At 46.2% G+C, this 27,357-nt stretch overlaps 9 protein-coding genes; 4 read left to right on the top strand and 5 right to left on the bottom strand.

The window, feature by feature from the left end:
* Positions 1-197: 197 nt before the first annotated feature.
* On the bottom strand, positions 198-2,567 carry FFUJ_01195 (probable chaperonin ClpB; the record flags this gene model as incomplete). Its single annotated transcript, XM_023581438.1, has 1 exon — positions 198-2,567. One exon carries the CDS (start codon positions 2,565-2,567, stop codon positions 198-200), a length of 2,370 nt encoding a protein of 789 aa, XP_023424348.1.
* A 702-nt stretch (positions 2,568-3,269) lies between these two features.
* FFUJ_01196 (probable ribosomal protein L6.e.B, cytosolic) lies at positions 3,270-4,250 on the top strand (the record flags this gene model as incomplete). XM_023581427.1 has 3 exons in its annotated part: positions 3,270-3,383; positions 3,699-4,034; positions 4,098-4,250. 3 exons carry the CDS (start codon positions 3,270-3,272, stop codon positions 4,248-4,250), a joined length of 603 nt encoding a protein of 200 aa, XP_023424347.1.
* A 501-nt stretch (positions 4,251-4,751) lies between these two features.
* On the bottom strand, positions 4,752-7,478 carry FFUJ_01197 (probable dipeptidylpeptidase III; the record flags this gene model as incomplete). XM_023581416.1 has 8 exons in its annotated part: positions 4,752-5,020; positions 5,068-5,571; positions 5,622-5,800; positions 5,860-5,887; positions 5,946-6,083; positions 6,134-6,142; positions 6,203-7,074; positions 7,189-7,478. The coding sequence occupies 8 exons, from the start codon at positions 7,476-7,478 to the stop codon at positions 4,752-4,754; spliced, it is 2,289 nt and encodes a 762-aa protein (XP_023425499.1).
* A 7,072-nt stretch (positions 7,479-14,550) lies between these two features.
* Positions 14,551-15,322, top strand: FFUJ_01198 (related to thermoresistant gluconokinase; the record flags this gene model as incomplete). XM_023581405.1 has 2 exons in its annotated part: positions 14,551-14,802; positions 14,879-15,322. 2 exons carry the CDS (start codon positions 14,551-14,553, stop codon positions 15,320-15,322), a joined length of 696 nt encoding a protein of 231 aa, XP_023424346.1.
* A 1,172-nt stretch (positions 15,323-16,494) lies between these two features.
* FFUJ_01199 (probable branched-chain alpha-keto acid dehydrogenase complex) lies at positions 16,495-18,026 on the bottom strand (the record flags this gene model as incomplete). XM_023581394.1 has 2 exons in its annotated part: positions 16,495-17,795; positions 17,852-18,026. The coding sequence occupies 2 exons, from the start codon at positions 18,024-18,026 to the stop codon at positions 16,495-16,497; spliced, it is 1,476 nt and encodes a 491-aa protein (XP_023424345.1).
* Positions 18,027-18,708: 682 nt separating this feature from the next.
* On the top strand, positions 18,709-19,652 carry FFUJ_01200 (related to F1F0 ATPase complex assembly protein; the record flags this gene model as incomplete). XM_023581383.1 has 2 exons in its annotated part: positions 18,709-18,861; positions 19,032-19,652. 2 exons carry the CDS (start codon positions 18,709-18,711, stop codon positions 19,650-19,652), a joined length of 774 nt encoding a protein of 257 aa, XP_023424344.1.
* Positions 19,653-19,789: 137 nt separating this feature from the next.
* FFUJ_01201 (related to SNARE protein of Golgi compartment) lies at positions 19,790-20,588 on the bottom strand (the record flags this gene model as incomplete). XM_023581372.1 has 3 exons in its annotated part: positions 19,790-20,293; positions 20,352-20,465; positions 20,520-20,588. 3 exons carry the CDS (start codon positions 20,586-20,588, stop codon positions 19,790-19,792), a joined length of 687 nt encoding a protein of 228 aa, XP_023424343.1.
* A 363-nt stretch (positions 20,589-20,951) lies between these two features.
* FFUJ_01202 (probable ribosomal protein L35) lies at positions 20,952-21,716 on the top strand (the record flags this gene model as incomplete). XM_023581361.1 has 4 exons in its annotated part: positions 20,952-20,954; positions 21,171-21,310; positions 21,394-21,619; positions 21,711-21,716. The coding sequence occupies 4 exons, from the start codon at positions 20,952-20,954 to the stop codon at positions 21,714-21,716; spliced, it is 375 nt and encodes a 124-aa protein (XP_023425558.1).
* Positions 21,717-23,120: 1,404 nt separating this feature from the next.
* On the bottom strand, positions 23,121-25,134 carry FFUJ_01203 (related to metalloregulatory protein; the record flags this gene model as incomplete). XM_023581350.1 has 3 exons in its annotated part: positions 23,121-23,347; positions 23,398-23,544; positions 23,610-25,134. The coding sequence occupies 3 exons, from the start codon at positions 25,132-25,134 to the stop codon at positions 23,121-23,123; spliced, it is 1,899 nt and encodes a 632-aa protein (XP_023424342.1).
* Between the last annotated feature and the right edge of the window lie 2,223 nt (positions 25,135-27,357).

Raw genomic sequence — 27,357 nt, 5'->3', positions numbered from 1 at the left:
ATTCCACCAGTAGTAGGAAACAAGACTTCAGTGCGTTTTGAGATGCGTTGGTCGCAATTGAGTGGTTATGCATTATTTGGCGTTAAGTTACATTAGATGATGCTATATACGCTTCTGTTATACAAATTGTACGAATTAGACATGAAACACATTAACTCATTAAAAAAATCTTGGATAGTCCTTAATAATCAGGTCATTCAAGCATCCTTAGGCTTGACGATGATACCCAAGCCCTCATTGTCGTCACGGATCTTAACCTCAGCGGTCTCGCCCATTTTCAGCTGCCCTTTGATGATCTGGTCTGCGAGGCCGTTGCCAATCTCATTGGTAATGAGTCGGTTCAGGGGGCGCGCACCGAACTTGGGGTCGTAACCACGCTCCGCAAGCCAGTCTCTGACATTGTCGGGAACCGAAAGGATAATGCGGCGGTCGTCAAGACGCTGCTGGAGCTCCTTAAGGCGAATGTCGACAATATCACGGATAGCGCTGCGGGCGAGACGTTTGAAGACAATGAAAGAGTCGATACGGTTAAGGAATTCGGGTGGGTAAGCCGAGGCGACAACATCCATGACAGCCTTGCGGGCTGATGGGTCGATCTCGCCATCGGGCGTCTCACTATAGGGGTGAAGGTGGTTTTGGCCAACAAGTATATCGGCGCCCAAGTTCGATGTCAGAACGATGATAGTGTTCTTGAAATCAACCTTGTGGCCTTGGGCATCGGTGAGGTAGCCCTCATCAAGGACCTGGAGGAGGAGAGCGGAGATATCGCGGTGTGCCTTTTCAAACTCGTCAAAGAGTAGCACAGCATATGGCTTACGGCGGACAGCTTCGGTCAGTTGGCCAGCGTCCTCATAGCCGACGTAACCGGACGGTGCACCAATAAGTCGAGAAATGGTGTGTTTTTCTTGGAATTCTGACATGTCAAAGCGAACAACAGCAGATTCGGTCGAGAAAAGAAAACCTGCCAATTTCTTGCACAGCTCTGTCTTACCCACACCAGTAGGGCCCAGGAAGAAAAAGGAAGCCAGTGGTTTGTTCTCGCCACTCAGGCCAGCTCGTTGGAGACGGACGGCATTAGAAACTGCCTTGATGGCTTCATCTTGGCCCTTGACCGCTTCGCGGAGGGAATCTTCCATATGAACCAATTTCTCTATGTGTCCGGAAGTCAGCTTCGACACAGGAATGCCTGTGATGCGGGAGACGACATTGGCGATATCGTCGGGGCTGACAGAGTCGTGGATCAGAGTATCGCTGGACTTTGCTTCTTGAGCCTCTCCTTCCTTGGGCAACTTCTTCTCGAGATTAGGAATAACACCAAACCTGAGCTCAGAGGCACGGCCAAAGTTCCCTTCTCTCTGTGCCTGCTCAAGCTCGAACTTGGCTTTGTCGAGGTCTTCTTGGATCTTCTTGACTGATTCGATCTCAGCACGCTCCTTCTCCCAGCGCGCATTGAGCTCAGAAATTTCCTCGTTGAGTTTCTTGAGGTCACTTTCAAGTTTCTCACGCCTCTCCTTGGAAGCGATATCTGATTCCTTCCTCAAGCTCTCAAGTTCAATCTGGATGGTCATGATCTTGTGGTCAAGGCGCATTATATCTTCGGGCTTGGACTCATGCTGCAGTTTGAGATGGCTGGCTGCTTCATCCATGAGGTCAATAGCCTTATCTGGTAAAAATCGATCGGTGATGTAGCGGTTGGACAATGTAGCAGCAGCAACCAAAGCTCCATCTGTAATGCGGACACCATGGTGAACTTCGTACTTGTCTTTGATACCTCGGAGAATACTGATAGTATCCTCCACAGAGGGCTCGCTAACAATGATCGGTTGGAATCGTCGAGCCAGCGCAACGTCCTTCTCGATTTGACGATATTCGTTGAGAGTTGTTGCGCCACAACATTGAAGTTCGCCACGGGCCAAAGCAGGCTTCAGGAGGTTTGATGCATCAATAGACCCTTCAGCCTTCCCAAGTCCGAGGAGTGTGTGCAATTCATCAATAAAAAGAATAACTTCTCCTTGAGCTTGTTCCACCTCTGTCAAGACCTTCTTTAACCTCTCTTCAAAGTCTCCTCTGAACTTAGCGCCGGCGATGAGAGAGCCAAGGTCAAGGCTGATGACCCTCTTGTTCTTGATGCTCTCAGGGACGTCACCTCGGACAATACGGAGGGCAAGACCCTCAAGAATTGCAGTCTTTCCAGTACCCGCATTGCCGATCAGGACTGGGTTATTCTTGGTTCGCCTTGACAAGATTTGAATGGTTCGCTGAATCTCTGCGTCTCTTCCAATAACTGGATCCAGCTTTCCATCCTTGGCTCGGGCAGTCAAGTCAATACCAAATTGTTCCAGAGCAGGCTTCTCTTCTTCGCCACCCATGTTCATCCGGTGAGTGCCACCAGGAGGGTGTGGACGGCCATTGGCATATGACCGGATAGCAAGACTTGGAATCAATCGTAGAGAAGTCGGTCTCAAAGGTTGGGTAGCTAGCACCCGTGTAAGTGGTTGCACGGATCGGGTCCGGGCACTAGCAGCAATGCGCTGTGTTGATGCGATTATTTGCTTGCGTGCTTGCATGTTAGGCACTGTGATAGAAGGCATGCAAAGAACGTCTAAAGGAAAGAAAACGAGGGCAAGATCGTGGATTTCTTCGACATGCGGGAGACCTTTTATTATCTACGACACGAAACTCGGCTACACGCTTCAAGGTGAATGGAGCATATTCTCGCAAGTTCGATCATCCGTCATTGAGAGACGCTAGAGCTGATAAGATAAGTAGAGCCAGCTTGTATCTGATAATCATATGACTGACTGTGCGCAAGACAGAAATCTTGTGTGATCGCCTAACGCATATATTCTGTCACCCAAGATGCGGCTCGTCTGACGAGAAGCAAGGTAAGGAGACCAAGAATACGTTTGTTTGCAAGCGCAAATCTTCTGGTACGTTCTTATTTTTCTACCATTCAAGCGTAATTAAATCATGTGATGCTTGTACATTGTTGGTCTTGCTACCTAAACATTGGAACTTATAAGGTATTTCGTTACTAAGTGGCACGCTAGAAAATTTTGGCAACCACAACCAGCAACCTGCCCTAAGAAGAGCTACCACGTGACTCTTTCAGTGGAGATCTTGGCTCAAGTTTGATTGGGCAGTTCGCCACACTTTCTAGGCTTCGCCCACAAAGACAATTTACATTTTGGGGCCTACACCACCTCAACACCACCGACTTCACTTCCTCTTTTCACCCAACCCCAAGTCAACCAGCCAGGAGAGTCACAATGTCGGCGAAGCCCACGAGCAAGACATTCGGAAAGTCGACCCGAGAGGTTCCTGCCTCTTCGGAGAAGGCTAAGAAGTGGTACCCCGCTGACGACGATGCCGAGAACAAGAAGGTAAGTCTTTTGGTGATGATTACGATGCACTTGCAGCCAGTTGCGTTATGTTTTGGAGTGCGCGGTTTGGATATGGGAACCGAGGAGTCGAGAGAATGAGTTTGGTCCATGGCAATCCAACTGCCATCGCAACAAGTACATACTTTGAACGACGAAGCGGCTTCGAATTTCAATGCCATATATATCGAACGCACAGATCTGCAAAGCCTGCGACAAATATCGATTGACGACTGCACTTCACCTACATATAGCAACTGCCTGCAGCAATTCTTCAGCATAACCAAGTGCCAGCATGCTAACAGCTGAAAACCACAGGTCCGCAAGGCTGTCCGATCTTGGGCCCCTCGCAAGTCCCTCCAGCCCGGCACTGTCCTCATCCTCCTCGCTGGCCGCTTCCGTGGCAAGCGTGTCATTCTCCTGAAGTCCCTCGACCAGGGTGTCCTCCTCGTCACCGGCCCCTTCAAGATCAACGGTGTTCCTCTGCGACGAGTTAACTCCCGATACGTCATCGCTACCTCCTACAAGGTCGACATCTCCGGTCTCGACGAGAAGAAGATCGAGGAGGTCTCTCAGCCCAAGTACTTCACCGCTGAGAAGGCCAAGGAGAAGGCTGGTGAGGAGGCTTTCTTCAAGCAGGGAGAGAAGCCCCAGGTACGATACAACAATTCCACAACAGTACTCGCCAAGTATCAGGTCACTGACAGCTCTTTACAGAAGAAGGAGGTCAACAGCAGCCGTGCCGCTGACCAGAAGGCCATCGACAAGGCTCTGATTGCCAACATCAAGAAGGTTGACATGCTGGCTTCTTACCTCTCCAGCTCTTTCAGCTTGAGGAAGGGTGACAAGCCCCACGAGATGGCCTGGTAAACGTGCAATCTTGTGCCGGGGTGATGGGAGTACCGGGGTTGCGACATAACGGGTTGTAGAACGGCAAGGGTCTCCGAAATGGGCTGGTTTGGCCAATTGCATTTGGAAGTCGACGGCATCGGTCCTATTTTGGCGTCTGTAATCAGGTTTTACAGTCAAAAAAACAAACGAGCATACAAAATTCTAGAGGCTTCCGGTCAGAGGCTGATGATGATGAACTTCACTCGGACATCCCATCTCCTGAGTGATAAAAGCAACTGGTGTGAGCTAAGAGTTCTCAGATCTGATCTGGTCAAAAATGGACATCGATTTATGAATGATTAACAAGACTTCAATTTTTATGTGCGTTCATCGGTCTGCGGGTGTGTCAATCCTCTCCGGGTGGGCAAAGGGTGACTGAGGTGAGGATTCGTAACATCAAAAAGTACTATCTCATTTCTTCCCTTATCCTAGAATTGCCATCTACCTAATGCAGCCATGATGTTCGGTTTTTATTTTATTTTACAAGTTGCGCTCTACCCAGCTCTCAATCATGCCAGTCAACGAGGCTTCGTAGTGCTTGATCGAAACCTTTCCAGATGCCTCATCCAGAGAGGTATTGGCCTGGACGAAGACCTTACGAGGCTGCTTGTTCTTGAGAACAATGTCACGGACTTTCTTGCCCCAGAATTCGGTGTCAACCGTTGTCATGTGCATGTAAAAGTCAGTACCAGTCTTAACATCAGCGGTAGATTTGTAAATGTGCAGCTTCTGGAGATACTTGGCAACAGCTGGCGAATTTGTTAGCTCATGTCCAGTCGTTGGAGATAAATCTTACCATCTCGACCAGCTGTTAGGATCTTGGAGCGATCCAACTTGATGGTCAAATCGGAAAGATCATCCTGTTTGTAATCAAGCTTGCAGAAATCGTCCTCCGCCTCAAGGAAGCACTTGAGGATGGAGAAGCGAGCTTGGCTATGAGCCTGGCCCCATTTCTGGCTCTTGGGATCCCACATCTCAAGGGAAGCAAGTCCAGCTCGAGCCATGGATAGGTAGGAGGCGAAAAGCACATCACCAGCTTCGCCATTGATATCCTCGGAACCATCACCAAATCCGAAAATCTTGAGAACGGGAAACTCGCAGCTCAGATGCATAGCAACAAGCTCGGCACGGCACTCCTCGTACGAGGCAGCAATGCTACCAAAGACGGAACCCCAAGTCTGCCCGGGCTTGTACCAGGTTGTGATAGGCTTGTTATCCACAGGGCTGACGGGAGGTTTCTCCTTGTCAAAGTTGTAGGTGCCTGGGGATGTTTCTTGGAGAAGTTTACCGCAACCATGGCCTAACGAATTTGAGCAGTAGATTCAAGAGACTCGAGGTAAGTTTACATACCAGTAAGTTCGTGGAGGCCAACCTGAACTTCAAAGGAAGCATCTCGCTGCTTCTTGTAGACCTCAAGATCTTCGTCGCGAATAAAAGGAATCTTCTCATCCGGGGCCTTGGCACTGAGAACATTCCCCAGTGACACATTCTTAAAACCCTCAGTCTGACGGATATCATCGTAGTTGGGGCTGCAAACAATGTCAGCAATCTACTTTCCGCTTCATATCGATTTGTTCCGGGGACCTACATGTTGATACCAGCAGGAATACCAGAACCTAGGCTCAATGTTAGCATGTGTGGATTTGATAGATTTAGTATCACTAGATCACTGACCAGCAAAGGTAAGAACCTCGAGGGATGTGAAGTCGGGAGACAGGAACTTATCCTTCTCAAACTCCGAGCCCCAAGGCAGTAGAGGAATGAGCTTGGGGGCGTTCTTCACAAGCTCTCCAAATGCGCGAGTTCGCTCAACTGGGCAACAGTCAGTGACTAGTCAAATATTTGACTTGAATAAATCTTACGGTTGACCACTATACAAAAAGTCAGTAATTAGATTCTCGTCCAGGGAGTATATTGATAAAAAGGCTTACTAGAGGCAAAGCCTTCCCACTCTCCACGAATACCAGCAGGGTCTCGATAGGTCTCGATGAAGCCAATGTTAGACTCAACCATAGGACCCTTGTCCTTGATCCAGTATCTTTGACTATCCTTGAAGGCCTCCAGTGAGCCGGACTCAAAGGACTTGCTGTAAGCCTCGTGCATCTTCTTCTGAGTATCGTTCTCCGCATTCTCGGCAGCGCCGTTGATGAAAGCTGTGATGTTCTTCATCTCCTCAGCATAGTCGCCGTAGACCAGCTGGATTGTTTTGCTCTTGAGAGGTCCATCCTCCACGGTAAACTCGGTCTGCTTGCCAATATCACCTCCTTCACTGGGGATTTCCTTGACAGCTGAAGCGATCAGTATCTCGTAGTTACCCTCTGAGGTCTTGCGAAGTCGGTTGTTCTCGGGCAAAAGACCCTTGGACTCCATCCAGTCAGAAACAGCCTTGATTTCGTCCTTCGTAATGTGCGAAGATTCGGGGTAGTAAGTAGTCATGTGCCCGTCGTCTGGATAGCCAAGGTGCATCATGGCGGGGTTACTAGAGCTAAAGATGCCTCCGTTTGTCGCCTCGTAAAACTTGTTGGCCTCGGGTGAGGTGGAAGCGAGAGCAGCCACGGTCTTCTCCGAGCACCGGGGAATGAACTTGGAGTCGCCGAAGCTCTTGTAGTTGCCATTGTTGCCAAGGAACATAGCAGCGTACTCGAGGAACCGGGCAAGCTCATCTTCTTCGACGCCAGCCTTCTTTGCTAGGGCAGTCCAATCGCCGTTGGCAGACTTGTGGAGAGTCAAAATCAAGTCAAATATTGGCTCAGACTCAGGGGAGATCTGTCGAAGGACAATTCTGGTGCCAGCAAAAGCAGCTCTTTAATTTTGTGTCAACATAAGCCACGCGACCCCTCCCTCATAAGCATTGTTGCCCCTCATTCCAATCTGATCGAGCTTCACAACTTATACACAGTCGGTAATAAAAACTTACTTGCTGATAAAGTGAGCGTAACGCTTCTGCTTGTCATTCAGGGCATCAAAGTGCTTCTCAATCTCGAGCCTAACCACCGAGGGGGGCTTGTCGGCGAGGTAGTGGACCAGCTCGTTTGAATTCATGACGGTGGCAGAGGTTGAAAACTTGTGGAGGCTCTGGTGGTTGAAAGACTTCGTAAAGCGAGGAATGGGTCGTCGCGTCAGGATAGTTGACTTGAAGGCCGTTGTTCTTAGTGAAGGTAGTCTCTGAATCATGAGAGACGGTGAGATTAAGTTGGGAGAAGGCATGCCCGTGGCTGTGACTGACGTTTTCAGGTCACGTCGGCCAATGAATCTTTGTTAATCTGGGGACAAACGCAGCTTCCTAAACGTGTCAAGGCGGCAAGCAGAAGGGCCAGAGCTTATTGCCTATAGCAGCTAGTAAGGCGGTGCACAAAGCCCCATCGTAAAAGCCAATGAGGGCTCTGCGACGAATTGTATATTTTTGTTTCATGATGTTAGATAAATTTGAAGACATACAGTTGAATTGGCCATCCCACTGAGATACGAAGTGTTGATCTTATTGGACGGCTCTACACAGCAGTTGTGCCAATGCCGCCGCCCTGTTGCCAATACGTTGTATTCCCCGGTGGCATTTCAACATTGGATTGGCTCTTCTGTCACACGTGCTGAAGCCTCAAGATAAACTCGTCATATGTGAACATCGTGTATTGATGAGCCGGAATGGTAAAATCAGTAACAGCTCGTGTTTGGCACATTGTCATCTATGGTTGCTATGCTGAATATTGGGGTCCATCCACGAATTGGAACCAGCCAGAAACCGTGAAATGTGCTGAGGCCTAGGGTAAGCACTTATTGATCCGTTCAATGAACTCACATCACAACTATTTTCCTGTTTTGCAACGTGCTGGTAATTATGAAGCCTAGCCTTTCTTACATTGATATATTTGAAGTTGAAAGACATTGTTCTCATTACGTAGTGCTGTTCGGGATGTGGACGCTGGTCACTTCTTTCGACCACATATGATAATTAGTTCGTCTCAAACGAAGCAGAATAGTTGCCGACGTATCCCAAGAAAGATGAAGCGAACCGAACCGAAGTCTCAAACCGAGGAGTCCTTCAGTTCTACCACCTGGGCACCATAGCCCGGCGGGTACTAGAACCCTATTTGTGATTTTATGCAGAATCCCTCTCGGATATCCAATGCCATGAAAGGCTTCATTAACATTAGATCTAAGGACACAGTGCTTCCCGAAACTCGAATCAAATGCATACCATCCTGGTAGCAATAGACGCTGGCGAGGCAGGACAAATCCTCATTTAACGAAAAAACCACTCCACTGCTTATTTATCACGTCTGGTCCAACTATTGCAGAGATACGGACGGGAGGACCAACACGGTTGCGCATGCACTAATGAATGTCCCGACTTGTACGGTCAACGAATCCGGGGTGCTTCCATCGGGCGAGCTGCCCCATGCTGGTCAACTAACTCTATCAATACATCCAAGAAAGGGCCAATAAAATATCATGTGCCAGCAAACAGTTGCACAACACCAAAATTATAAGGATTTATTAAGCATTCAGCTATTTAAAGCGGTGTGGCGTTACAGGGTCGCAACTCGGCAGAGGATTGAGATGTGAAGCTAGGCCAAGCCTCATCCTGCAAGCAAGCGTTAGTACGATCAACTACATCAGCCGGCGTCAACGCTCCCAATAATTCAAGTCATTTAACTCAATTTAAGTCTGACCCCCTGACTTGCAAGTTAGGAAAAATCGCCATAACTTAAGTCTATAAAGGTCCTAACTTATAAGCCTGTAAGTCTATATACTAAAAATAGTAATATATAAGTATCTCTTATTTTTTCTAATTTTTAGGCCTTTTTTATAATAAAAATAGTAGATTTAAGGTAGGATTTTTAGTATTAAAAATTTAGCCTAGTTAAATTCTAGTAAAACCCCTTACTTCTCTATATTAATTTTACGTTATATACTAAAAGAGCTAGCTTTCTATAATTATTATTAAATTGCCTTTTTAACCTCTTTTTTAATTATATTTTTTTTATAATACTATAGTAATATTAATATTACTATTATTAATATCTTTTCTGGTATTATTAAAAATATTAGTAATTAAATTTTCTCTATCTTAAAAGCCCCCTTTAATTACTTAGTAGCTTAAGGCAATTTCCCTGCTTAAAAAAGGGCACTACCTTAAGCTATTTAATCTTTTAGTACTTTACTACAGTTAATATTACTTTATACTAGAAAAATAGGTATATAAAGTTATACCTTACTGCAGCTAAGTCTTTAATTATAGTTATGCCTTTATATTAACTGCCTTTTATTATTATTACCCTATTAGTATAGCCTTTTAGCTCTATAAGATATATAATATTAAAGGTAATTTTATAGATAGATTATATAACTTCTTTTAGGCTTTTTTATTATATAATAAGTACTTAAAATTAGCCTATAATATCCTTAAAGCTAGAGGCAGTTCTAAAGGGCTAATATTACTATTATTATAGCCTTTATTATAGCTATCTATAATATAGGCCTTTAAAAATACCTCCCTTACCTCTTTAGTTGCCTTATCTATTAAGAGCTTTTATTACAGTCTTCTTAACTAGATTATTATTATAGCTATCTCTCTTAATATTATTATATATACCTATTTCTATAGCCTTTTACTAATACTGCCTAAAATTATTAAAGTAGCCCTCCTAAAGAATAAAACTACAGTTTAAAATTAGCTTTTTATATAATATACTAAAAAAAAAGCCCTTATTATAGAAAAGCTCCTTATAGCCTTATCTCTTATTAGCTTATCCTTTAACCTATAGACCTCCCTAAATGGCTATACTATTCTAAAAATACTTACTTACTATATTATAGTAGTAGGATTTCTAATCTATAAGGTTATTACTTTCTATAAGCTTAAAGGAGCCTATTTTAGCAAGAATTAAGCTATTATTATTAATAATATATATAGGACCTTTAATTTTCTCTTATATAAGCTTAGCTTTTTTACCCTTAATAATATTAAATTAAATACTATATGCCTTATAGCCCTTTTTTATAGGTAATTAAGTTACTTTTTATTATATCTAATTAATAAGTAAGTAAATATTTATTAGCTTTAGTATTAGGGTTATATTATTAATTTTATAGCTAAAGCTTTATTTCTTACCTTCTGGCTTTCTGCTTAATTTACTTTTAATTATATAAATAACTATAAGGAATTATAATATACCCTAAAGGCAATAGGAAAGCTATATAATATTATTTAATTTATATAAAAAACACTATAATGCTATAAGCTTTAGTTATAATATATATATAAAGCCTATAAAATAGAGAATGCTTTAAGCTTTAATAATATATCTCTTTATATTTAGCTATAGCCTGACCAGTAAATAAAATAGAATTTAATATTAATAATAATTAATTATACCTTTAGCCTATAGGCTATTATTAACTAATTCTATATTTATAGTTAAGATAACTTTAAACCTTTAAAGAGGATTCTAGAGAGGGATATCCTATACCTAAATAACTAGGCTTATTTACACTAAATTATAGGTATTTTATATCCCTTTAAAGAAAAGACTAAAAAGCTTAAAGGCTATAAAGAAGTTACAGTTTTATTTATTATATATAGCTATAAGAAGCTATATATATACCTCTATAATTATTATAGCAGTCTCTTTATAGCTATAGCTTTATTAAGCTTTTTAAATCCCTTTCTACTAAATTCCCTACCTTTTTATTCTTTTTTAATAGATTAAGCCCTGCCTCTATAAGTAATAAATAGTTAGGCCTATAAGGCTATTACTAATACTATAAATAAGCTATATACCTATAGAAAGAAGATTACCTTATTACCAGTCTATTAAGTAGTAATAATCCTTTATCTTAATATATAGCTAAAATTCCTTATTTATTTAATTAATAATAAGATTAAGGTTAAAGCTATTTATATATACTTTAAAGCCTTTTATGCTGAAAATTAAGAGGTTAGGGACCTTTAATCCCTTTAGTTACTTACTATATAGAATATAATCTCTTAACTTAATAAGATTAATAGTATTTTTACTGCCTTCTATATAAAATAGGTAAGGCTATATAGGATATCTATTATTAAGCTATTTTAATATTTAATAGAGAAAGTTAAGTAAATTAGCTATAGATTAATTAAATAATAAAGGCAATATAAATATACCTATTCTATATTATTAAAGATAGTTTATAATATTTTATATATATTAGCTAAATTATTAAGTATAGAGAGGTTATTTAGTTAGGCTAGAATAATATTATTAAATTAATATTATAGCCTTAATCTAAAGGTAATAGAGGTAATATAATACTTAAGAAGCTAGTTATAGAAAATAGGTAAGGCTATTCCCTATAGCTATTATACTAAAATCTTATAAATCAGTTAATTTAATTTAAGCCTGACCTTTAAAATATACCTTAATTTAACTTACCCCCCCTAATTCAAGCCCCTAAAAAAGCCGGCTTGAATTGAGTTGTTGGGAGCGTTGGCCGGCGTTGTCAACCGAGCCAACCCTTCGGAATCTAGCAAACCAGCTGGGCGGGACACCAGGGTTGGGGTGACATGGATGGCTGTCTAAGACAATTGTAACTGCAGCCGGGGAAGCCTTTGTGGTTCCCCCGAATTGGACGATGCTAATGTGATTCCTGGAGCAAACAACTGATGTGTGACTGATTGCCAATGCTAGCCGGCAGAAATGGGGAAGTATCGACCATGTCGAGTTCCCATTCGTGGTATTTACAGATCTGCTGATCGATGAGGGCATTCGTATATATCGTCTGTCTTGCTCATTGGGCGATGTGAACTCTTTATGCTGAGTATAGCATTCCAATACTCGATCGGAAGAACGTTTCGTATTTTGTCATTTTGTTCGTGATCGAATAATAAAAATGCCAGCTGGAAGATTCTGGCTGCAGTGGCCAAGGCTCTGTGCTTTGAATCGTCGTTCACCAGCTGACCTTCTACCCCCAGCTATTACTCCACACTCAACGCTACTAGCGTTTCTCTCCTTGTGCCTTTTCCGTTCCCCTTTGCCCTGCTCTGTTTTGGGTAAATCTCTCCCAAGCCGTGACTTGTGATTGGATCAAGAGTCAAGGTCTTGAAAAGTGATACTCAGCCGAAAGAAAGCAAAGCTGTACATGGATTCCTACGTAGTTGGAAGAAAAGCCATGAATCGGGTTTGGTTTGGATATTGAAATTCAACTCGAGGGACCTGTTCGGGCGGCTGGTGGGTGAGGTGAGCAACTACCTAGATATCCATCAATACCTGTAAAGCTAGGGTGTCTAAAACCAGCATTTATGGGTAGCATGAGTGACGACCGCACACTCAGTTTAGTGACCTCGGTCAAATATGTTTGGAATAATAGGGGCCGTTAGGTCACTCATAAACCACACTAAATGTGAGAACACTCCTGACTTTGAATCAGAGTACCAAAATCAAAGGGTCCATCTATGGGCGTACTGAACTATTCTGAACTTATCCACGTCTTTTGGTCGTTGAGGATGAAGGTCTCAAGTTTTCTCGCCTCCCCCAGACCACTCAGGAAAGAGGACATGGAAAGTATTATCGATTTAGTGGGAATGTTGAGAATGAGGCTCTCAACGGGCGAGTGCTATCAATGAACAATGACATGGGAGGGTGTCCAATTTTCCGGTCGGGAAATTCGGACCAGCACATCGGTACGCCCGATCATAAACCAAGTTTTAAACCCTTCCCTTATATCTGCCACTGGAATTTGCTTACAAGATTTACCATGAATCCATTTGCCAAGTTCGGCTCATGTCAGCCGGATAAGTGCTTGAGACTGATCCTCAGCAACACTCGACTTTTGCCGGATTAATCAGCTTTTCCAACGTTATTATCGGAATCGAAAGGAACAGAGCCAGACAAATAGAATCTACGACATAGATGATATAGACCAACTGAGTGACGTTGCATGCTGTTGTATCGCTGGTCGTGCGAGCTGGCACACGTTCGGTTCGGCGGCCAGAGTTTCCAGAATTACCCAACTGCGGAAACTCCGCGCAAGGATTTTTTTCCGGGGGAGCGTGATAGATTCGCCCCTGTTCTGCTATTCAAGCTTCTATCAAGGCAATGCAAAGCTGATGATTTGCACTATATGTACCTAGATATCGTTGCATAGCGCCAAGCGAAATACACAATTTAACTAGATGAGAATTCGCTGGAGCTGTGATTTTGTATGCGTAAACCGAACTGGAACGTGCAGTGGGCTCGTGACCTCACAAGCCATGCACATATGAACGGGAGAGTGACAGGGGCTGGCTGGTTCTGGCCTCGGGGAGCAAGAAAACACCAGATCTTCATATAGGGCGCCAAAATAAATTTAGTAAAAGATATCCTAAATTTATGTAAAGTTACCTAAGTCTTTTTGTCATTTAGGATCAAGGTCCTGAGTTTTCTTTCCTCCCCTAGTCTGGGTAATGTCAGTTGGATGGAATTTGGGGTTCAAGGAACCATCATCATGTCCCACAGGGAGCGTCATGGGCCAGATCCTCACCAATCTTTTTCCCTTTCCCCTGATAGTCTCAGATTGAACGACATTGCCAGTCCATCTCGAAATCATGCTCCACCGTAATATATCCATCCACTGCCATGCTGTCTCTCCAACACACAGCTACGTAGATACATAGCACAAATGGTTGAGATCCATTGTAACTGGACAGCCTATACCTGGTACAGTAGATTCTGATGACCTTTTTCCGTCCTCAACCAATTGGTCCAGGGCCCTAGTCACCCCCAGACGGCATGCCCTCCTGGCACCGGGCTCCAAAGCCTGGCCTGGGTTGTGGAGATGGATCCCTTCCAGCGGGTGACAGTCACCCCCGGGCCCATTTCACTACACCCTGCCCCCACGCCACCTGTGGAAGCAAATGTAGGTCGGGCTGTGCGAAATAGTGGATGTTGGAAGTTTCGTGTCTACCCCGGGCTTCTCTCCGTGCCCTTTTCCTTGAGCCTGAATTAGGAACATCAGCTATGACTTGTACCGTCATCAACCTTATATAGATCCCTCTGGCCCCCGGGTCTCTCTGTCAATCTGCTCTACTGATTTGCAATTCTTGGCTTTTTCCTATTCGCATCTTGATTTACTCAACCGATTCATAGACATTGACCGTCCCCATTACTACGTCATTATCATTGTCATTCCCATTATCACTGCCAGTCTCACCTCGACCTTCAGTTGTACACCAAGCGACAGGCGTCATTAGGGGCTTCTTTAACATCATAAATATTCCTAAAAGATTGGTTTTGTTGGCTCTCTCAATTACTCCAATACGAAAATGCTTTCCTACGAACCCACACCAATGTCAATCAAGACTCCCACAAAACCAACGACCATTACTTTGCCGCCCACCACTTCGTCACCAATGACGGTAGCACCCCCATCCATCAACTCTGCCACCATCAATGGCCACAAAGCCCAGGGACAGCAACACATCTGGCTGGTTACGGGCCCTGCCGGCTGTGGAAAGACAACAGTCGCTGGATATTTGGCTCAATCATTAGGCCTGCCCTATATTGAGGGCGATTCGGTATGTAGAACTTTTGCAGAACGCCCCACGTTATGGAAATGCCCCAGCGTCACCACTAACACGGTTTTCTCATTAGTTCCACCCTCCCGCCAATATTGATAAGATGCGAAATGGCATCCCCCTAACTGATGCCGATCGATGGGATTGGCTCACAGCTTTACGGGAAGAATCCATCAAGAGACTGAATTCCGGGTCCAATGGAGTCGTCCTTACTTGCTCGGCGCTCAAGCGCAAGTATCGCGATGTCATCCGCGTTGCTGGATACTACGATCACCGCATTCAGATCCACTTCGTTTTCCTCGACGCTTCTGAGGAGCTTCTTCTCGCCCGTGTCGCCCAACGACAAAACCATTACATGGGTGCCAACATGGTCCACAGCCAATTCGAGACCCTTGAGCGACCTTTGGCAGATGAAAAGGATGTTATCACCATCGACGTCAGCCGGCCCATAGAAGAGGTGGAGCGGGAAGCGCTCAGCAACGTGCTGGAAACAATCACCAAATCTCAAGACAAGCCATGAGCGCCAGGCAGCTTTAAGAAAACAATGATTTGTACGCTTTTTATCATTTGGTACATATTTACCGGCTTCATCATACACTGCCGACCCGCCATACACAGTCATTTTGGACAATTTTAGGCGAGGCCTTATTATCAAGCAGGGAGTCACAGCGTTATGGTTATATATGCATTCAGGATTTTGGAGTTCAAGATTTAAAAGGCGTTTGGAACCAAGAGTCTTGTCATTGCCCAGTACCTATGCACTCGGACAGCTCTCCGATGAGGCGCGACCAGGGAACAGGAGACTAGCTAGCTTGGTGCAGTCCCCCGCAAAGTGTCAGAGTTGCAGTCATTGTACCGCATGAGCACAACTGGGGCTGCTTGCTTACACGGATAGGCTAAAAAGAAGGGAAGGGGAGGAAAGGTACTCCCTCACCCCCAGGGTTCCGGGTCTACGCTACGCGCGCATGGGAGCCAAATTTGAGTGAGTTGCGAAGTCAGTTTGGGTCGCTTTATTATCTACTCCATGTTAGAAGATCCATGATCTGCTGATCTGCTTCACTTGTGAAGGCAAATACACACAAATGTTCTTGCACTCAACACACCAGTACCATGCGATGTCTGCCGTCCGTTGCCACGAGCCTATGGGGTTTCCTGTGATCTTGCTCGTGAGGAGACATCTGTCCCGGCATTAGACTTCTAGCTATCCCGATGAACATTAAGTCTCCTGCATCATGACAACTCAATACATGACTGCGGCTCAGCTCGTCTGATTGAAAATGCCTCTGACCGACAAGCGAGCGAGTGATAGCTCATACAAATACTTGGAATGTAATTGGAAGCTTCGGGTCGGTGTGTTGTCATCATGCACGGTAAAACCCATTCGGCATCTTGGGGCCTGAGCGATTTGCATCACGAGGTTATCAATGCAACGGAATCAGGATTCTATAGCTTGGGCCAACATCATCGCTCTTATGCAGATTCAGATTGTCTGAGTTCTCCGGCCACTCACTCCCTCCGCCTCACCATCAACAAAAATGAGACCTCAAGATTTAGCCAAACCGGGATCCATTGCCGAGGAACAATGCAATATCACGGCTCAGCAGCGTCTCACCAGCTTTCTATAACCCCTTTCGTGTTCGTAATTTATGAAAATTTGGTGATCTAGATTATATACATTAACGCCCCTCTTATCTATTTCAGATGCATTACCATAAGATCCGGCTCTTCCACTATTTGTCTTACTACCTCAGCGGCTCGCGCCATGGTAGCGCCATCAATAACTCGGTGATCAGCACTCCAGCTGAAGTTGGTGACCTGCTTCTTGACCACATTGTCGTTCTCGTCAAACGCAGGTACTGTGCGCATGCGTCCAATGCCCAGAATGGCCACTTCGCGTTCCACAATGACAGGACTGACGTATGTACCACCCACGTTTCCAATATTGGACACTGTAATGGTGCCCCCTTGGAAATCAGCTGGCTTAAGCTTACCCTGGCTAGCCAATGCCTGAAGCCGTGAGAGCTCTGCCGCAATGGATAGGATGTTGAGAGAAGCGACGTTCTTGATCACGGGCACGACAAGCCCTCCGGTGGTGTCCATCGCGATACCAATGTTGTGTTGTGATCGATGAACGAGGCATGGTTTGTTAGTCTTGGGGTCAACATCCACCCTGGCATTGAGCATTGGGTACTGATTCAACGCTAACGAGACAGCCTTGATTATAAAGGGTAGATATGATAGTTTGGTAGGTTGTCCCTCGACTGTAGGGCCCTTGGCAATAACACGGTTCAGTCGCTTCCGAAGCTCCACGAGACTCGAGAAATCAACCTCATCCGCGTAGAGAAAGTGCGGGATAGTCAAGGACCTTGTCATAGTCTTGAACATCTGAAGTTGTGTGTTGGAAAGAGGCACAACTGTTTCGGCTTGTACCGAGGTGTCGTGTGGCTTGGAAGACGCAGCAGTTGGAGGTATTTGCTGGGCACCTTCCTTGGCATCCCTCTCTTTGATAAATCTATAGATATCTTCCTTGAGAACCCTGCCGTCTCTTCCAGTGCCATCAACATCTGCGATATTCACATTGAGCTCCTTGGAAAGATATCGCACAGCTGGAGTAGCAATGCTGGCGCATTTGCCCTTCTCCTTAACTGGTGTCTGGACAGGCGCTTCTAGATTCGCTTGCTGCTCTGTTCCAGCCTGAGTCTCTGTAGGTGGTGGTGGAGGAGGAGGAGGCACATCCTCTTTGTCGGCTTGTTGATTTGATAGTGCGTCAACGTCCTCGGCCTTTGCCTCGCCTTCAATATCAATGTCAACAAAGGGTTTGCCGACTTTGGCCATTTCGCCGGCTTCGTAGTGCAGCTTCTTGACCACGCCTGAGAAGCGGCTTGTAATCTCCACAGATGCCTTGTCACTTTGGACTTCGCATAGCGGAGAGAACTCTTCGACGCGGGCACCGGGTTCCACGAACCATTGAATGACTTCACATTCGACGATACCTGGCTTGTGTTAGTCAGACCGGATGACATGGGATAATTCGCGTTCGCCGGCTTACCTTCGCCAATGTCAGCCAAAACAACAGGTTTGACAGCCATTAATCTTCTGGATTCACTGAACCATCTTTGAGTCTTGGCCATCACAGGAGCTCGAGAGCCCACTGCCATGCTGCCCATGCCTCTGGCAACATGCCATTGCTTCTGTAGCACACGGGATCCTCGTTGAAGAAACATATTTGCTAGCAATCGGGCCTGTAAGGAGGAAAAGAATGTTCAGAGATTGTCAATAGAAAAGCCCGACTCATCCTCATAAGAGAGAGGAGATGGTAAATATCCATGGACAGGTTAAGCCGAAGGGCTGGCTTCCATCGGCCCCGTCCGTGGATAACCGCCAATCCGGGGGAATGACGGCACTGACGAATACTAAGCCCGATCGAACCGCATCTTCGGCTCTATCTCAACCCCCACACTGCCGATACAATGGCCCTGCGCCCCACTTCTCCCGTCAAACGTGGGGACTCTAGGGGAGGAAAGAAAACTCAGGACCTTAGCCCTATACGCTAAAAATACTTATGTGAATCTAGCCTAAGCTTAGGGGACTCTTTGCCAAGTTTATTTTGACACCCTATCATAAGGTCCGGTGTTTTCTTCCCCCCTGGGGGGACTCTATGGAAACTCAAGTGAATTTTCCAACGTCGGGTCTCAGGTTTGGAGAGCCGCAAAGTCTGTCCCCTCCCGTCCCCTCCCCTGCCAGCCATGATGGCATCACGACGACTCGAGTTGAACCTCTCCAGCCTCGCTCGCCGACCTCTAACATGCTTCCTTTGCGAGGCTCGCCGCCCGTTCACCACTTCGACCATCCGACTAGCGAGGACTGAGAAGCCTGGATCTGGCGCATCGTTAAATCCTCAAGAAAATGTTGCTAAGCCAATTGAGGCTCCTCGAAGTTACGGAAAGCGACAAGAAGGACACTTCGTACCGAAACCCCTTCCTCGTCCGATCGGAATGCCCCTACCGCCTAAAGCTGGAGAGAACACTGGAATTGATAATCGATCGCTACGACAGCGACGTGAGGATTTTGTTAATTATGACAAGCACTTGCAACGGCGCAAGGAGCTGTAAGAGCATTATGGCTGGCTGGCAACACACACACGCACACACTGACGCTTCTTTGTACACAGAACTGCAAAGATTTCACGGCCGTACTTTCGAGATTGGGGCAACCTTCAATACCATGAGGGTAAATCCTTCATCGCGCCTCCACGCCTATTCAAGGCCGAGCTGTCACTATTCTTCCCCAACTTTTACGGCGAAACTCTATTGAAGACGGATAAAAACCCACGCGATACTACACCACTCCTTACTGGCAAGGCAACAGTCGTCTCTTTCTTCAGCAGCCGCTGGGCTGAGCAGCAAGCTGCGACCTTCACATCTAAGGAGGAAAACCCTGGGCTTCATGAAGTGCTAAATAAGCACCCGGGCACGACACAGATTGTCAACATCAACTATGAAGATAATGCCGGCAAGGCGTGGCTAGTGCGTTTCTTTCTGGGTTCATTGCGAAAGCAGTTCCCAGAGAAGGATTGGGACAAATACTTCCTTGTCCGACGAGGCGTTACCGACGACATTCGCGAATCCATCGGTCTACTCAACAGCAAGGTCGGATACGTCTTCCTTGTCGATCAGTATTGCCGGGTTCGGTGGGCGGGCAGCGGAACTGCTCATCCCGTTGAAGCAGAAGGTTTGGCAAAGGGTCTCTCACGTATAGTTGATGAGATGAGGAATGAAGCAACCTTGCCCGCCACTGCAAAGGAGCAACATCCAGGTAAACACCATCTTGAGGTTCCGAAAATGCTGTAATTAGACGCCTTCTAGTGGAGGAAGACGATTGTAACTTTAGACATCCTAGACATCCATGGTCCAACCATGATTGTACAATATCAAACACGCTGATACCCCTGAACACCTGTGCATCATACAAAAGCAGGCTCGTCAGTTTACGAGAAGAGGAAGAAGACAACAAAGCAGAACGCAACAAAGCTTCCCATGATAATCCCGTCCCTCCTCTTCTTTGCTGATATCCTTCCGATCAGCGTATTGATCCCAGGTACTTGGCTTGCCGCGTGCGTAATCCTCCGATTGATACTCGCCAAGGTTTCACGCTGCAGATTAAAGTTGTCATTGACCGCGTACGCTTGGCTGAGGACATTGTCCGCCATATTGTTGCTGTTATCGATGCGATTACGCTCTTCTAGCATGTAATCAGCCTCGGCAGCTTCAGGGTTGTTCTGGCGGTATTCATCGATATCCGAGCGGACATTGGTCAGAAGGTTGGCCCGATCGCGGGCTTGTTGTAGTGTTGAACGCAGGCGCGCCAGATCTCTTTGATGGCCAGTAAGCTTCCTTCGAAGGAGGGACAAGTTGTTCTGTTTTGAGGCGGAGGATGCGAGATTGGGTTCGGAATCGAGAAGTCGAGTGAGCTGGCCGTTGACTGTTTCGCGCTGATGCAATGTTAGGATGTTGTATAGCAGCCTGCCAGCAAATTGTATCAGCGCATACCTTCTCTAGCAATTCTTCCAACTTTCTTTCTGTTTCGCGCTCTTCTTCCGTGGGCTTTGGTGGTACGTTAGAGGCTGTCGAGAACTGCGAATATGTGTGGAACAAGGTCTCCGTCTAAGTTACGACGACGTCAGCTAATAGTCTGGCGCATGGTATTGTTTGATGTACCTGGGTCTCCAACTGTCGAGCTTGTTGTCGAAGCTGGGCCCATCCGGCAACTCCATTCGCTGTCGACATTTTGTCTATCAGAATTCTGGCTTCTTGACAATATGGTGATGTATTCGTATGATCCTCAAACTGTCCTAGCCTTCCACCTCACCCATCAACTAACTCCCTGACGACCCTTGTCCGAGGAATGGCAGAATCGGACACCGCCTTACGCTGCAAGTATCCACGTGATACTTATCACACGTGACTATACACGTGCTGTACCGAAATCAAAATTCTTTGTGCAGGAGCCTGCCCCACTCCTGCCTCAAAGCCCTAAATTTCTTACCTGCGCACGGCAACGATATCGCGACACTCACTGAAAGCTTGAGGCAGATATCTTCGCAACACCTCGTCGACACCACTTCGCATATCACTTCGAAGCTATTCAAGATGGTGAGTACGAATAATCCTCGCCCTCTATCACGGTAGTTGTCGGCTTGTTTTGTCGCCGTCTCGTGCGGCTGTCAGACCATTCGAACTATTTCATCGACCAGAACACACAAACACATTCTCGATCGTTTTTCCACTCTCGAACCTCGGCCTTTGTTTCGATATAGCAATACACACAAAACATGAATATGGGAAGGACAAATCGCTGACAGGTTGTAGTCGTCGGGCAAGGTCAAGGCTGGTGCGCTCTGGGGCAAGAACAAGGATGATTTGACAAAGCAGCTCGCTGAGCTCAAGACCGAGCTTGGTCAACTCCGCATCCAGAAGGTCGCCTCTTCTGGCTCCAAGCTGAACAGGATGTGAGCATTTCTCTCTCTGCAACACTGGTGTTGGAGGAGATTGTAAAATCAATAGCGACGTATGGCTAACACGTTTCAAACAGCCATGACATCCGCAAGTCGATCGCCCGTGTCCTGACCGTTATCAACGCCAAGCAAAGGGCTCAGCTTCGACTCTTCTATAAGAACAAGAAGTACGCCCCTCTCGACCTCCGACCCAAGCAGACTCGTGCCATCCGCCGCCGACTATCGCCCGAGGAGAAGTCCCGCGTCCTCGAGAAGACCAAGAAGCGCACTGTTCACTTCCCTCAGCGCAAGTTCGCCATCAAGGTACGATGACTCGACGCCTTTGGAGGATTAAGACCTCCATATATGGCAAAACACTTGTTCCGAGAACCAAACACTGACGAAAACAATGCAGGCTTAAGTTAAAATGCTTGTAGTTATTGGCGTGACAAGGACAACGGGTAGAAAGGAAACGGGGTATGGAGGGCGTGGCGTGCTTTTTCTTTGAACTAAAGGCTTCGAAATTTGCATCGCATGGCTCAGGGAATCTCGGTCTGACTTGTACTTATTTCCCGGCTTGGGGCCTCGATTCGGGACGGCATGTCCACAATGGACTGCCTGGACAGGCAGTCTTTAAAAAACAAAAATGAGGTCATGATTAAGAAGTTCTGAGAGCATCCTTGTGATAGTTGTGACAAGATGGTTGCGTTCATGTGGGAAGATGTCATATGCCTCGGACAATCAAAGCCTTGTTGCTCTGGCAAGAATCTGAAAGATATACAATTCACCATATTCTCCGGAGACTATACTACAGATTTTGCGTTAGTGTATGTTGATTCGTCAATTCGATCCAAACTGGCCTGGATCTCTTGGACCTATACTGATAAAATTCTTTTGTACGGGTCGGCCACATTCGGTTGGTCTTTGAGGCGCCTCGGATCGTTCCAACCCGTGTCACCCCACCATAACCCCAACGACATCTTTCCATCAACGAGTAAAGACAATATAGAGGAATCCCAGCCTTTTATTTTTTACCCCATTCATTCATCTTCACCAAACTGGACACACCTGTTGGCCGTGTTGCCTCACTGATCTCATATATGAGTCACTGAAATTGCTTTTCGTAATTGGGCCCCTCGAGTGTATCAAATGCATCGGCGTTTAAAAGAGGACCCCGCAAAGGCTTTATCCCATGAAGAATCGAATTCGGAGAGGATCACGGATTGACCAATATATTGTGCATCGCTCATGTGTCAACGGAATAAAGGGGAGGTCTCAAAGGTAGGCATCCGACTGTTCTCAAGTGCAGAGCTGGTTGTACAGCTCTCCGAGATTCTCGCCCTCAGCCAGTGCTTTCAATGGACAGTATGCGGGACGAATGAACAAACGATCGGAGGGCGACAATGAATATCCAAATACCTCCCTCCCGGCCTCCCCCCATTGCCAAAACGATATCATTACACGACATCGGACACAGTATGCATCAATTGGAAACTACCAGTACCTGTCGTGCTCGGTCGAACATTCTAGATCATGGTCAATCAAATCGAGGGCTTAATATTTTTCGTGTTCACTATGGAATCGGGTATCTATCTACCTTTATCTGAGTCTTCCGCTCACTTCGTAAATATCATGTGGCACGTTTGGAGCACCATGGTCCAGGAACGCCAGTTTTCATCGCAACTTTCAAACCGGCTTAATTACGAAAACCTTCAACGCCAGTACCGATCCCAAAATCCCAAAACGACAGCACCTTTTCTTTTCTTCTTCTTTCAAATGAGATGTCCTCAACTCTGGGAAGTTCCAGAGCTGCATCAGCTGCATCTCATGAGCTTTTGCTAGTCTTGCGGCCGCCATCTTGCATATGGGTCTGCAGATGCCGACGAAGTTGATCCAGCCGATGAAAGTCTTTGCCGCAGTGCTCACAAACGTGGTTACCACGAACATTGTGCGTGCGACGGTGCTTGGATAGATTGGAAGATTCACCGAACCGCTTCCCACAAATTTCGCACTGCAAAGGCTTCTCTCCTGTATGCGTGCGCATATGCATGGCTAAAGAGCAGGTTAGCATTTGGTATTGACTCAGGAGTCGACATATTTACTAAGAGCACTCTGCTGCTTGAAACGCGCCTCACACCCCGGTTGTATGCACTTCCATGGTTTCTCTCCCGAGTGAGTACGCATGTGCTGCTCCAGTGATTGCTTTGCTGAAAGCATTACGCCGCAAATCTCGCATTTGACTGGTTTGTCTGTCAGACAAATTAGTACGTTCTACAACATGGAACCTGATATTTAATCATATGGTACAACTCACATCCGGTATGCGTCTGCATATGTCGTTCCAGTTTGCTCTTTTGCGAGAATGGACCGGGTCTTATACAAGCGTACCATGTGCAGCAAAACCCATTTTCACCCTTCTGCAGAGTCTTGATATGCTCATTCTTGCAGTGGTCCTGGAGTTCTTTATTACTTCCGAACCGTTTGGAACAGAGGACACCATCTCCCTCACATAGCCATTGGCAGGTGAAATCGGCTTCTCCTTTTATGGCTTGCTTCTCTGCCAACTCAGTTTTCGGTGTGGGGGATTGTGAAGGCATAGAAAAGGTGCCATTGTGGCTCAGCCCTGGGCCACTGGGACGGCTCGCAAGATGCCCGACGTGTTGGTTGAGATCATCAGTAAAACCAGGTCCGATTTCATGAGAGAAATCGCCAAAGTCATGACCGATCGCGGAGTCAATATCCAGAGGAACACCCTGGCCTGGTTCGACTGGGCTCATTAGGGTATTGACCACGGGTTCAGGCTCTGCCGAGGGTGTTGTAACAGACACAGATGCCGGAGTGGTGGAAACGGTGGTGCTCACGCAATGCGAATCGTTGCAGGGGATTGCGGCTTCCTGACAAGAGGCGTCAAGGCATGGCTCAAGGGCAGCACAAGTGGGTTCGAAGCAACAAGCAGCATGGGAGAAGTCAAACTCGTCACAAGCAGCATCGAAGCAACAGTCCGCATGATCTCCATCGCCACACTGACTCCAACATTTGGCGTCGCCGCACGCAGAAGTGCAGTCAACAGAGGTGGCGTTGTTGCATCCCATATGTGGTGTCCACGACATCGGCATGCAATGAGCGACGTTGGCCTGTCCCATCATGTTGGCCCAGGAGGGAGCAACGGCTTGTGGCCAGCGATCATAGAGACTGGGCATTGAAAACGCATGGTTATGGTGTTGGAATTCTCCAAACGATGTATGTTGGCTGTCTAATAGTGGCATGTTGAAGTTGTGCTGCAAATTCTCGTTGACGGTCTGAAGAACGGCTGTGGGGTCGATATGCTGGAGGTTCTGATCTTGTTGAATGCTATGAGGAGAGTGCATTTGATGCACATGCGACGACTGCTGGTATTCCATTTGGTTATGATATTGATGCGTCTGCTCAGACTGTCTCCTTCGCTTTTGTCGGTGCGCTGAGACTCTCATTGCCGCAGTGGACAATGTTCTTGCAGGAGAACTGGATATGCTTGATTGGGTACGGCTTTTTGCCCTCGTGGAACGGGCGTTGTTGGCCTGGTCATGTCGCTGGGAGACCGTATCAGTACCGTTCTTAAGATCGAGGCCGATGTCAAGAGCGTTCTTGGTGGCAGCAGTTTTACCATAGTGGTCAAAACAGCGTTGGTCGAGACAAGCGTTCTCAGTGTTGTTGCAGGTACCGAGAGAATCGAGACCATGTGTCAGGCAGGTATCGTGACCGAGCAAACTGTCAAAGCCATAGTCGACTTTTTCGGATTCGAAAGAAGTTGGCTGGTTTTGTTGCTGGTGATGATGAACGAAAGGCGCTGAGTGGTCCATGATTGCATATATGGAATCACAGCAGCAATCGCTCGGTTTGATAACGGCGATTGCTTCTCTCTTCTTTTATCCTTTCGCGCGCGGATGTTTTTGAGTTAATTTTATGGTTGAGTTGCTCATCGAGGGCATTAGTAGGATAATGCGAAGGCCTGGGAGGCCCTAGTGGGATGTTGCGAACAGCCCAAGAGAATCGATGAGTGAGAACCCGGATGGCCAGCGGCTCAAAGGGTTGAAGGTGGAGGGGCAGGGTATGACACTAAGGCACTTTGTGAACTCCAGTGGATCATGGTGCGTTTAAGTGGGACCAGCTTCTTGGAACGATTATGCTCAGCCAATGAGGGTGGAGGGATTGGGAGAGTAAGACAAGAGCAATCTAGGTACTAATGGTTGCTGAGTACCTACCAGGTCGCAAAGGCAGTAGGCATTCGTTCGCTTCTATCTTTCCTGAGCTACCGAATATTTCTAAACACTAAGAAAGTATTAATGTAGCTGAGGGGATATGTTAGCAAGCGAAAGGCTGACGATTTCTTCTAACCCTACTTTATCCGTAGACAGCCAGTCCTGTTAGCAGGAAGACAAGTCTCCAAAGTTGAGCTGGTGAAATGCTTGGGTTTGAGGACAAGGGATGCCAACCTCTGTCAGTATTTATCCTTTCCTTTGTTAAAGATCCATAGCCGAGCTGGTCCAATGCCTCAAAGTCGAGTCAATCACTGCATCTTCCGCGTGGGGTCATGTCCCTTGATCGCCTGTATGCATGGATATGGCCAATGACTATGATATACCAATTTCTGCATCAATGCAATATCGTAGGTTCTGTACAGTACTTTATGTGCAGTTAGACCACTTCATTGCTCCAGCATGTTTCTCGGTAACCTTTCCGACTAGAGCACTGACGATATGGCCCATACAACTGGCTCAGTGACTTGCAGCGGATGATATCCCTGGATGGCTAGGCTCTAGTCTTGCCTTTGTTGCTACGCCTCTCTTGCAGTTGGTTTGTTGATTGTTGATGATTGTTGACTGTTATGGCCATTGTGACCATTTGTTTCGATTCCTCAGTTGGCTTGTGTTCAGGCACGTCTATGCCCATTATCATAGTCATACCCAAGCCATACGATTTTCCACCAACAATTAGTAGCTATATTGGGAATAGAGACTTTATTGTTATACTGACTAGCATAGTACCACATGAGCCGCATGTGTTGATTGAACAGAAAGTTGTAGCGATAAACTTAAGTTTTCAGGACAGTTACCCTATGCTTGTCTATTTTGTTGTATTATCTGCCATATATACCACCTTATCTATTGACAACGACACCGGCCACTCAGACATACGTTGAAATTTACAGACTGAACATGACGTAAAACTTGTTGAGGCTGGTGCAAATTGGCCGGCGTCTACATTGCACTGTATGTGTAGGCTTCAAATTGATATACGTAGTGGGTAGCCACTTGAGAATTTGAGATACAATCATATATGGGTGTAGTTGATACCCATATGTAGTGCCTACCTACCTAGGCTGCGAGCAACTACAGAACTTGCCTTTACGAATGACCGATTGGACCTCCGTCTACTCTTCCCGGTAACGCAACTCCCCGCTCCGGGTGCGGCAGACATAGACCCACTTGACTCCGTAATGCTCTCCGTCACTCAAACTTAGGTATGAAGACCTTAGGCAGAGATATACCGATGCAAACCACATGAAACCCAATGTGATAGCCATCATTATCTGTCAAAAACATGTAGTCGATGAAATTGAGATAATTGCATTTGCCTGCTGTTGCGACTCGCACTACGCAGCAAGACCAATGGTGCGTACCTAATCAGAGAATAAGCTAAAGACTTATCTTAGGCTATTACATAGTGCTTGAGGTGTGGTTCTGAGAGTGTTCCTTTGAGTTAGTAGGCCTCACAGCTAATGCTTGCATCTCCCGCCTTACCTCGACGTTGCTCACATGTCCCTGAGGCGCAGCGCTCCATCCCTCAACCCATCACGATTATCCTTTGCCAGTTCTTATGACCGCAGAGTTGACGACAAGGAGTAACTGACTTCACCACGACTGAGTGAGCACCACCAGATATCTTTATACACTGAAATTTACCGACACTCGGTTGGGGGTATTGCAACCAAAGCTTAACGCTTCCTCCCCTGTTTCCCTATATGGAAACCCCTCCTGACCTCGGATCTTGGCATAAAGAAACTCCAGCCTCACGTCTCTCGA

This window comes from Fusarium fujikuroi, chromosome FFUJ_chr01 (genome assembly GCF_900079805.1).
Source record: "Fusarium fujikuroi IMI 58289 draft genome, chromosome FFUJ_chr01".
NCBI classification, from domain to species: Eukaryota; Fungi; Ascomycota; class Sordariomycetes; order Hypocreales; family Nectriaceae; genus Fusarium; species Fusarium fujikuroi.
Note: the sequence above shows the minus strand (reverse complement) of the source record. Positions and strands in the feature narration are given on the sequence as shown.